At 43.2% G+C, this 12,443-nt stretch overlaps 1 protein-coding gene across 6 annotated transcripts in view; it reads left to right on the top strand.

Annotated features, from left to right (window-relative positions):
- Positions 1–12,443, top strand: part of crtc3 (CREB regulated transcription coactivator 3) — a 255,583-nt gene that overhangs the window by 45,158 nt on the left and 197,982 nt on the right. For all 6 annotated transcript variants that reach the window (XM_050041221.1, XM_050041212.1, XM_050041203.1 and 3 more), the window contains exon 2: positions 6,979–7,086. In XM_050041221.1, coding sequence (XP_049897178.1) covers positions 6,979–7,086 — 108 coding nt within the window. The remainder of the gene's footprint in view (positions 1–6,978; positions 7,087–12,443) is intronic.

Raw genomic sequence — 12,443 nt, 5'->3', positions numbered from 1 at the left:
TAATGTCTACTTTAATATTTATTTTATTTATTTCATTGTCTATTTTAGTATCTTATTTATATCTTCATCTTTATCTCTTGTTTCCATTCATGCTGTATTTCTATTTCTACTTTGCACGGAGCATTGGAACAAAAACAATTTCCCCCCGGGGATTAATAAAGTATTCTGAATCTGAATCTGAATATATATACATACATAATAAGGTATCTGTGTGTGTGTTATCGGTCATCAGTTATCGTATCGGCCTTTAGGAGCTGAAAGTTATCGGTATCGGTTTAAAAGAAAAGTTATCGTGCATCCCTACATTGTGTACATCCTACAGAGCCAGGGCCCTCTCAGGTTTGGTCAGGAAGAAGTGTGGAAGTGGAGGAAGAAGGGAAAGACAGTAACAGTGCAGATGATGAGGATGAGGAAAATGAGAGGTGCATGGAAGAAGACAGACAGAGTGATGAAAAGGATGTTGAATGACAAGTTATTGATAACATGTCATGTAAAAGAGATTCATGGAAGAGATGTTTCAGTCAGATGACCCAGGTTTGTGACCGGCAAATATAACTGATAGGGACAGAGAGGCTATTGTGAGGACACTGGCCAGCAGAGATGGTGATGTACAAATGCCACAGGATTCTGAGGGAAAACCATTCCCAGAATACTTGCAATATAGTATGCAGACTGTTGCATGTACAACTCACTAGCAGTAAATATTGTACTGGTAGTATTGGACTACAAGAATAATGGGTCAGTTAGGTCCTAGAGATGTGGTGACAACAGCTGCGCGGGGGAGCCCAATGTGATTTCTTTTTTTTTCATGGGGCCCAAAATTCCTCACGGCACCCCTGTCTGTAGCGCCCTCTCTCTCTCTCTCTCTCTCTCTCTCTCTCTCTCTCTCTCTCTCTCTCTCTCTCTCTCTCATGTCTCCCTCCTGTTCGTGTGCTTACTGAGCTGTGTGTGTCTGTAACACCCGCCCCTCCCCCTTCTGCTCAGCGCAGACACACAGACAACAGCACACATATTGACCAATCACATGCGGCTTGAACAGAAAAAGAGAGAGAAAAAAACAAACAAAGCGGCTCCCAATCAGGAGCCGGCTCCCGTCGTTCACTTCAGAAAGCTGGCTCTAAGAGCCATTTCGTTAGGAACCGAGACATCACTAGTCCCTCCCTCTCCTCAGTGTCGTCAAGTGATTAAACGTTTGGCAATGTAAACCTATGTGACGCTCGCAGCTCGCCCAAAAATTACATATATGTGAATGTGCGATAGTTATGCTAGCATCACAGCTTGTCAGAGGTTACAGCATGGTGATTAGTAGGGCCCGACCGATTTATCGGCCAGCCAATTTAATCGGCCGATTATAACCATTAGAGAGTAATCGTCAATCAGCCAAAAGTTGGCCGATTGACGCCGATGTTAACACTTATATTTTCATCACTAATAAAATGCAGGGAATATGGTGTTTCACTTAGAAATGATGTCCTTGTGTTACTTTTTGCACTATAACCTACCTCTGTTAAATTGGCAATAATAATAAGAACTCTGGTACTGTGAACATACATGTGAATGTCTTAATTCATATAGACTTTGCATGATTATTTTATTTCCCAGAGGTTTACTGCCTTTTTGCACATCATATTTTTGATTTATTTTGTGTTCAAATTGTTCAAATGCTGCTTGTTCCACACAATTTCTGATGATAAAAGTATTTGAAAATAGTAAAATGTTCTTCCTTCAATTTTTATCTTTGTAACAAGTGTTTGAACTATATTTAAGCCATCAAAAGCAGGTATTTCGGGTTTTTTTAAATTGAAAAACGTAAAAAATTTATCGGCCGATATATCGGTTATCGGATTTTTTTATTCCATAATATCGGAATCGGCATCAGCCCCAAAAAATCCATATCGGTCGGGCCCTAGTGATTAGAGCCAAAATGGCAGAGCATAAAGGTCCAGGTGAAAAAAAAAAAAAAAAAAACTCAATCATTTAGGATTTTGCTAAAGAGAAGGAAATCACTTGTTGATTTGAATATATACAGATCCAGGGTACTTTTTTGTATTTGGGAGCTGTTTAAATGTGTACCTCGGTTGATTTTATTTTGTTGAACTATTATTTAGTGTACAGAATCTGAATCTCACTTTGAGTTACTGTCATTGTTTACAAACTAAAGAAATGAGAGATCATTTTTCTTTGGTTTTTACTGAATATTTGAAGGCAAATTGTTAGGTTGACATGTAAAATTTTATCACTTACTGTGGTGCAAATCTTTGTTCTTAAATTAATAATGAATTCATTTTTTTTTTTACTAATTTGTCACATTGTCAAGAATATTGTTATGGCTATAATACCCTGACATATGGGGATATTATTTTAGGGCCATATCGCCCACCTTTATTCAGGACAAGAAATGTGTTGTTTTCATTGTTGTAAATATTTAATTGTTTCTGTTTGTTGGCCATAGATGCCCATGAATGCAGGTGAACTGAGTTGGCGAAAAGACAAATATTTGTTCCTGGCAGACAAGATAAATGCATGCATTGCTGTATAAACAGAATGTGCCAATAGTTAACACTTGACTATTGTTACTCGCCATGGATTGACAAATGTTTCACCCAAGGACAAAGTTCACATATCCAAGCCCAACCTTAATATCTTGTCATATCAACAATCTCGAAGCAAGTTCTGGTAGTTTGTTGTAAATCTACTGATAAAATCAAACGAGGTCAGTCATTGAGATTTAAATTTTGTGCTTTCTGTAGTCTGAGGAAGAAATGCCCCTCTGATTTGACTTTTCATGATAACAGCTGATGATTGGCTCTATTTACCTCACCTTGGCAGAACAAGCTGCCATCTGTTTTCTGAGAGATAGTCGTGGCATCTCCCGGAGTGCCGATTTGGTGGCCAAGCTTACGTTTCCTTGAATGTGTCCCCTTAAGTTGTGTCCCTTAAATTGCAAATATTGCTGCATTTTTATCATTTACTTTGGAAGTCCACGTGTATTATGTTTGCGCTCCATTAAAGTAAGAGCATTTGAGTCATTGAACTGTTACAACTCCAATTCCAAAAATGTTGGGACGCTGTGTTAAACATAAATTAGAAATGAAATGCAATGATTTCCAAATCCTTTTTTGACCTATATTCTACTGAATACAGTACAAAGAAAAGATTTTTTTTTTTGTGTGTAAATATACATTAATTCTGAATGCTGCTGGCTTTGAACTTTGAGGGAGTAACAATCTGGATGGTCCTTTTCCTCTTAAGCCTGGAGGACACGACGTCCATTATTTACATAACCAATCTGAAATGTGTACTTGTCAGACCACAGCACACTTTTCCACTTTGTGTCAGTCTGTCTCAGATGAGCTTGTACCCAGAGAAGTTGGTGGTGTTTCTGGATGTTGTTGATATATGGCTTTCACTTTGTATGGTAGAGTCTTTTCTTGCATTCGTAGATGCAGTGATCAGCTGTGTTTACTGACAGTGGCTTTCCAAAGTGTTCTGGAGCCCATGTAGTAATATCCTTTTATACAGTCATGATGTTTTGTTGTTGTTGTTTTTTTTGCGGTATCGCCTGACAGTCACAGCCACTCAGTATTGGTTTTCAGCCTTGCCCCCTATGTACAGAGATATCTCTGGATTCTCTGAATCTTTTAAATATTATGGATAGTAGATGGTGAAATCCATAAACTTCTTGCATTTGTGAGTTTAGAAATTTTATTCTGATACTGTTGTAATATTTGCGCTTGCAGTTATTCACAAAGTGGTGAATCTTGCGCTGCACTTGCTTTGAGCCATTGCAGATCCCCCTTTCATACCCAATAATGATACTTAACTCTGTTACAACAAACCTGTTTACCTGTGGAATGTTCCAAACAGGTGGGTTTTTTTTTTTTTTTTTTTGAGCATTTCACAATTTTCCCAGTCTTTCGATGCCCGTTTAAACTTTTTTGGAACATGTTGCAGGCATCAAATTCAGAATGAGTGTACATCTCCAAAAAACAATAAATTTTATTAGTTTGAACTTGTAATATCTTGTCTTAGTACTGAATTCAATTAGATATAAGTTGAAAATTGCATTCTGTTTTTAATTCACATTTTACACAGCACCCAAACTTTTTTAATCAGGGGTGTACAAGAATAGTATTTGTAATGAGTGACAGTTGCTGTTTTGACTCTATAGTAGCTGTTTGCCTCACAATATGACTTGCATCATCTCAATTCTGTACATCCCCAGTTTGCTGTAGTATACCTTGAAGAGACAGAAAGATGAGAATTGCAGTGAGACTAAGGACATTGACAGGTGAAATGTTGTGTTGCACTTAGGGCTGGGCGATATGGCCTAAAAAAAAAAAATCTCAGATTTTTTCACAACCAGTCCGATTCACGATTTAAATCGATTTTCCCCCTCTACTTAAAATCAATTTTCAGAAAAATATTTGCAGCCTGGTAGCACATACCTGGGCTCCAAAACTTTCAGCATGTGAATAAACCCCGGCTTTTCCACGGTAAATATGGGCACCATATCTCCTGCAAGATACATCGTGACTGCATCCGTGATCGCTTTCCACCGGGCCCCTTTCTCATCATACAGCAGTGGCCCCCCCTTCACTTTATTTTCTATATAGCTCCAGATCACAACAGAAGTCATTTAAAGTCACCTTTCCTACAGAACAGGTCTATACCCTGTCCTTTCATTAAACTAACTAAAGAGCCTTATGTTATTTATTAGGGTTGGGTCGGTATGAGAACATTTTCGCCACATGGGGGCGCAGTTGACTCATTTAAAATAAAAAACGACCACAGGACAACAGAGTGACAGTAACACGTTTCTTTTATTCCTTACAAATAAATTTGCAGGTTTAGCTTACTCAATCAGTGCAAACAAGGGTTGCCTCCTTCGTCTGGCTCAAAGCCAAAGTGTTGCCATATTGGCGTATACTTTGATTTCTTCAAGACTAAATTGTCCGCCATTATCGACTCCCCGTCACTGTTAAACAAACTCCAGGCTACAGTAGAGGCCTCGGCGCATGCGCGCTCGCACCCTCTAGCTCAGTCCCCGCCCCACCCCCTCCCCCTCTCTCTCCTGCTCGCTGTGCGCTTGAGGAAGAGGCAGACACAGGCTGTAAAATGACGCATGCGGTCCGGTCGGTCTCAAAAAAAAAAAAAAAAAAAAAAACCTGGTCCAAGACAGAGTACCTAACCGAATTGGTATTACCGAGAACTGACCCAGCCCTATTATTTATCTTGTTTACACAATGGCATGTCAGTTCTGTCTCTACACGGTGCACGTTTACAATACTCCTCTGCTCTGTGTCGCGCACGGCAGAGTTCGGCCCCGATGCGCGCGTGCACACACACACACAGGTGAGCACACTAGAGCGCGGCTCGGGATGCATTTTCCCGTGTCCAAGACAATTATAACCGAGCCTGGCCCGAACCTGCAGCACGGCACCGAACACACAGTCTATAGGCCCGTTTCCACCACAGGAACTTCGGGGTAATTTTACGGGGCCGGGACCATTGGTGCGTGTCTCCACCGCAGGAACCACCCCCAAAGGACAGAGTTTCGGAACTTTTACAGGGCCTAAACAAGTCCCTGCCTCGGAGTAGGTACTCAGAACGGCCCCGAGAGACTCCTGGCTGGGACTTGGGGATTACTTGGTGCTGATTGGATATACTCAAGGCGGGATGTGACGTTTTGTAATTACTATGGTTATTGTAGATTACCTGGGCTAACCGTTAGCTATTAGCCGTTAGCGGTGTCTGTATTAACTCATTAACTCAATATACGGTCCGTAAAAAAAATATTTTTTCCAGCGGATATCTTAGTTACAACATGATTGAGCTAGCAAAGCAGTTTTGTTTTGCTATGTGTGGTATTTATTCAGTTTTGGGAAATCACGATGTCTAGAATGCATCAGTAGTGGCTGCAGCTGACAGGGACAGCTAACAGCAGCAGCAAAGCTAACATCAGGACGTCATCTGTTAAAAGCCTCCCGTTGTCGGATACGACATGAAACTACTCCAGTTAGCTCAATCATGTTGTAACTAAGACATCCGCTGGAAAAAATATTTTTTTCATGGACCGTTTATTGAGTTAATACAGACACCGCTAACGGCTAACAGCTAACTGCGTCCCTACGTCGCCCCGGTCAAAATGGTCCCGCAACGATTACATCACATCCAGAGCCCGGTAACTTTACAGGAATCTTCCTACTACTCCGCTCTCTCAGTGGAGACAGTGCGGTTGAGAGGGCCGAGCAAGAGGACGTTGCTGTAGTAGTTCCTGCCCCCCAAATAGTACCAGGAACTTCCTCAGTGGAAACGGGCCTTATGGAGAGGAGCCTGTGTTGCGTTCAGGCGTTGTCACGTAAATAACAAATTCAAGCACTTGAATAGGGATATTTTCGTAGGGAGCAACACCTCTCCCACTCGGCAGCATGCCTCTGTTTGAGGTGCTGCAGTAAATTGGTAGTACTGCTACCTTGGGTAGCAACAGCCTTCAAACACACTTTGCAGCGGGTTGCTGTTTATTCTTTGTCTGACGCCACAAAACCAAACTCGTTCCCTTTCTTGGGAACAAGTTCTTCCCCGCTCGCTGCCATAATGTTTGTGTATCAAGCGCGCGGGGGGGAGGGGGGAGCCCACTATGAACTACGGGAGCCCAGCAGGGAGCGTCAGTGGCAGATTTTAAAGAGAAACTCGATTTTCATTAAAACAAATCGACCTAAACTAGAAATTCGAATTAATCGATAAAATCGATTTATCGCCCAGCCCTAGTTGCACTAATGGATGAGTATGACGAAGAGAAAGGAACCAGAGAGCTGATATCTTTGTTTATTTCTGGTATGTGAAAAACAGTTGAGGGAAACAAAAGCCCTGATCAGCACCAATTGCAATTTTCATCCCGAAGCTGTGTTCTTTACATGAAGACTCTTTGTCCATAATTCATCATGTTTGTTTGTTTTGTCCTCCTTTGACTGACAGGTGCAGTTTCAGAAGGTCCAGCAGCTTCGTTTGACTCAGTCACGGGCGCAGTACTATGGCTCTCTGCCCAACGTCAATCAGATTGGAAACACCAACACCGAATTCCAGGTGAAATCTCATTGCAGTCAAAATATACAGCACCAACACATACTAGGAATTCAGTATTCAGTATTAACACCACTCTTAGATAGTTGGCAAAACTAAACATTATGGCAGACTTTGGCATTTTATGGCCCCCGGGCCACATCTGGCCCTTTGGCAGTCAGTGTCTGGCCTGCATGAGGTCAATCAGAAATTAGAAATCAAAGGCTAAAAAAGTGCATGGCATGCACACAATTCAAGGCGATTTATGTGTGTGTGTGTGCGTGCGTGCTTACGCACCTTCACAGGGATGTGTTTGACAAAAGACACCGAGTTAGCTTTCGAAAATGAAAGCTTATGGTAAAAAAAGTAAGGTTGATACAGAATGTAGAGTTTTAAACAAGACAAGAACATCTAAGTATTTGTTCACTGAAGTCAAAGGCAATGCGGTGTGGTTAGTTTGTGGAGCACAGGTTGCTGTATTAAAGGATTACAGTTTGAATCACCACCACATGACTAAACAAGTGGGCACTGGCAGCTGATGCTTTGCTAGCTAAGCTGCAAAACTAACAGGGATTTTTTTTTACCAAGCTTCACACATCCAGGGATGGAGCAGTCAAGACCTGTTACGTCAAAATTGCAAAAAACAGTAAGCCATTTTCTGATGGGGAGTTTATCAAAGAATTTTTGGTGGACTCTGCAGCGCTACTATGTCCCAAGAAAAGAGATGTTTGCGAATGTGCCCCTGCCCCACTCCTGACAAACTGTAACGAGGAGGATCGAGGACATTGCGGGAAATGTGGAGCTTCAGCTGCAAAACAGAGCAGACAATTTAGACTTTTTCTCCCTGGCTTTGGGTGAGAGCTGCCCAGTTACTCGTCACTGTATGTGGGGTAACGAAGGAGATGACGGAGGAGCTGGAAGTAATGCGGTCAATGAAAGGAATGACAACCAGGAGTGATTTGCTCATGGAGGTAAATGTATGCTTGGACAAGCTGGGACTGAAATGGGATAAACTGGCAGGTGTTACAGCGGATGGTTGTCCAAATCTGAAGGGAATCTGGAGCGGATTCAGGATAATGTGACTGAAATGAACCCCCAGAAATTGGTATTTTTTCATTGTATTATACACCAGGAGGTGTTGTGTAAGTCAGTGCTAAAAGTTAACCATGTTATTGATGTTGTAAAATAAGATAAGATAACATAAGATAATATAAACTTTATTGTCCCAAGCGGGAAATTTGTTTTGGGCACATAGTGCGACATAGCTGCATAGCAGATACAACCATCATATACAAACAAGACACACAGTAGTCAACCATGTAGTACGCAAGACACAGATTTGAATAACATAATAGTGCAATGAGGACTACTAGATGAAATAAATGTAACTAAAGTAGTTAACTTCATCAGGGCATTGAATCACAGACAGTTTGTTGCAGTATGAGACTGACCATTGTGTCATAGGCTACCACACAGCTGTAAGATGGCTCAGCCTGGGCAAAGTGCTTAAAAGAGTATGGGGCCCGAGGACAGAGATTCAGGAGTTCTGTGAGAAGAAAGCGAATGACATCCCAGAGCTCTCAGATGTAGACCGGATGGCAGATTTGGATTTGCTGTTAATGTGACTGAACTAATGAATGAACTAAATACCAAACTGCCATGCAAGGGCTTTTTTGTACATATGATTAGGCCTGTCACGATAAATTTTGCTGGGCGATTAATTGCGTCAGAAATTATTGCGATAATATTGCGCAATATTGTGCTTTTAAGACCATTTTTTGAACTTATATAATGATAATAAAGGCATAATGATGCAAGTACACCAATAAACATTTTTTAACAAGAATATTTAGGAATGCAAAAAAAACAACAAGAAATAACATAATATCTGAAATAACACGTAAAAATACCAAAATAAATAAATAAAGACCTTTATAAATACAAAAAAAATAGACTCTCAGTCTCTCACTCTCAGGTGTGCAGTTAATATAATAACATATATATATATATATATATATATACATATATATAAATAACGTGATCGTGATGTGATATATATATACACCACGTTCCAAATTATTATGCAAATTGTATTTAAGTGTCATNGGAAAGGAGAACAGAGTTAGAATGCGGGTCGCACATCTCACGCCTGCTGTCAAAGCTGCCACATGACCTGAGAGCACAGTTCAAGCGCTTCATCAATCCTTTTACCACACCCATCCCAACGTTGCTGGATTTTTTGGAGTGGTTGGAGTACAAAGTCCGTATTCAAGACGATGACGTACAGACCGATCAATCCCGGTCATCTCAGGAGGGGCGCTCAGACCGTCAGAGAGGCCTCAAGACCAAGCAGAAGGCAGCATCACGCTCAGCCACTGTCCTGCTTGGATGTGACCCCCCAGCAAAGGGATCAGAGCCTCCTACACAAGTACGGTCACAAGCCAACAAACCTGAGAAGCCCAAGAAGTATTGCCCCTTTTGTGACAATGTTCAATTACTTCAATCAGTGCTCAGAGTTCAAAACACTCACAAGAGAGCAAAAGGTGGCTTGGATTAAAACAGGAAAGCGGTGTTGGAGATGTGGAAGAGATCATCAAGCAGCACAGTGCTACCTCAAGGCCAAATGTCAGCAATGCAATCAGACTCATCTGGAAGTACTGCATGATGTCAATTCATCAACAGTCGTCCGACCAGAGAGTCCAGCCCCAGAACCTGCTCAGCCAGTCACGTACTACCTAGACCCTACCAGGAGAAGTAGCTGCATGCTACTGAAAATGGTTAAGGTGTGTCTGTACAATGGCAAGAGGAAGATTGAGACATATGCCATCCTTGATGACGGGTCCGAGCGCACAATCCTCCTTCACAGTGCTACTCAAGAGTTAGGACTCCAGGGACAGAGTGAGAGCCTGGCACTTAGAACCATCCGTCAAGATACCAGGACTGTGCCAGGAATGTCAGTCTCCTTCTCTGTGTCCTCCGCCATTCACCCCCAGAAACGGTTCCGAATCCACAGAGCATTTACAGCAGTAGAGCTCGGACTCTCTACACATTCTCATCCAGTTGAAGCCCTGCAGAAGACTTACCGTCACCTTAGAGGTCTCCCCCTGCATTCCTTTAGTCAGGCACAACCACTGCTGCTCATTGGTTCAGACTATCCTCATCTTCTCACTCCAGTCGAGCCTGTGCACCTAGGGCCTCCAGGTGGACCAGCGGCACTCAAGACGCGACTTGGTTGGACGCTCCAAGGCCCTGCTAAAGTCCTTATGCACCAGTCCTCCACCCCTCAGTGCCTGCTTATCAACATCCAGTCTCCATCCGCAGAACTCCTCAGTCATGTGACTAAACTCTGGCAGATGGATGTCCTCCCATACCGGAATGAGAAGCTCATCACTCCGTCAAAGCAGGACACTGCAGCAGTCAGGATGCTGGAAGAGAAGACCATCAGGGTAGACATGGATGGTGTTCAAAGGTATGCTACCCCTCTGCTATGGAAAGAAGATGCCCCCTCTCTCCATTCACCTAAGGAGTCAGTGCTGGGTCACCTGCGTGGGACTGAAAAACGCCTTTCCAAGGATCCTGTCAGAGCAGATACCTACAACCAGGAGATTAAGAAGCTGCTGGATGCTGGTTATGTCACCAAACTCACCTCTGCTAAAGGACAAGCCATTGTCAACTCCTGGTACATACCACATCACATGGTTCGTCATAATGGCAAGGATCGGATTGTGTTTAATTGTTCATTCACACATCAAGGTGCCAGCCTGAATGAACACCTCCTTCCAGGGCCCACATTAGGATCCACTCTACTTGGCATGCTGCTCCGCTTCAGGGAGTATCCCATTGCAGTGAGTAGCGATATAAAAGGGATGTTTCACCAGGTCCGCCTCCTGCCTGAAGACAAGCCCCTCCTCCGATTCCTTTGGAGAGACATGGATCGCAGCACACCACCCGACATCTATGGCAGGTGCTGCCGTTCGGCACGACATGCAATCCATGCTGTGCCACCTTTGCGCTCCAAAAGCATGTCCTGGATCACAGCAGCCCAGGTGAAGATACCCGCCACTCTGTTGAGAAATGCTTTTATGTTGACAACCTCCTTCAGAGCTTCACCTCAGTACCAGAAGTCAAGCAACTAGTCAACAAGCTACAGAAGCTCCTCCTCTCAGGCGGGTTCGAACTACGCCAGTGGGCTACTAATGTGCCAGACATCATCAGTCACATGCCTTCAGGATCAAGAGCGGAGAGCAGTGAACTCTGGCTATCACCAGATGGGGCTGATCCACCAAAGCGGACTCTGGGGCTGCTTTGGCACTGCACATCAGATACCATCACTTATCAGCTCCGCCACACTGAGCATCCCGAGCTTACTACGTGGAGCATTTATCGCGTCCTAGCCTGACAGTACGACCCCCTTGGTCTGCTCATTCCCTACGCCACCCGGGCCAAAATATTAGTGCAGCATCTCTGGAGTAAGTAAAGAGATTGGGATGACCCACAGCTGCCGGACGACCTATTCCAGTTGTGGCATGCCTAGGAGAATGAACTTCATCAGCTCCCTGACATCTCTATTCCCAGATGTTATGCTCATCCAGAGACAGATTTCTCAGCCTGTACACAAAGCATTCATATCTTTTCGGATACATCAGAGAGAGCATACGGGTCCGTGGCTTACCTTCAGACAGTGGACCATAATGGTGAAATCCAAGTGGTGTTCCTAGCAGCAAGATCCCGAGTCGCCCCAGTCCGTCAGCAATCCATCCCACGACTGGAACTCTGCACTGCCCACATTGGTGCCCAACTTGCTGCTGTCCTGAAGAAAGAGCTTACCCTCCACATCTCCAGCATCACCTACTGGACGGATTCCACCACAGTCCTGAACTGGTTGTAGTCACAGTCCTGCCGTTATAAGGTTTTTGTTGGGACTAGAGTTGCAGACATTCAGGAGCTGACGGAGGGTAGTCCCTGGAGATATGTCAGCTCAGGAGATAATCCAGCTGACGACATAACCCGTGGGTTGACTCTGTCCCAGCTCCTTGGTCACAACTGCTGGAGCCACGGACCTTAATTCTTGTGGCAAGGTGAATCATCATGGCCAGCATCTCCAGACGTCTCCTCATCTGATGATCATCATGAAAAAAACACTACTGAATCACCACTCATCACTACTACTAAATACCTACACAAAAACTACTGTTTCACTACTTGATTGCTATTGAGCTGTGTAGTGATTTGAATAGTAATGAGTAATGTATTGGGTGATTTCACTACTGATCACTACTGACAATTACTACATGATGCTTATTCAAATCCCTGCACAATTGCTACTTAATCACTTCTGTCTCACTATTGGATTTTGGGAAATTACTTTATAATCACTACTC

This window comes from Epinephelus moara, chromosome 1 (assembly GCF_006386435.1).
Source record: "Epinephelus moara isolate mb chromosome 1, YSFRI_EMoa_1.0, whole genome shotgun sequence".
NCBI classification, from domain to species: domain Eukaryota; kingdom Metazoa; phylum Chordata; class Actinopteri; order Perciformes; family Serranidae; genus Epinephelus; species Epinephelus moara.
This window is presented reverse-complemented; position numbering and strand designations above follow the sequence as displayed.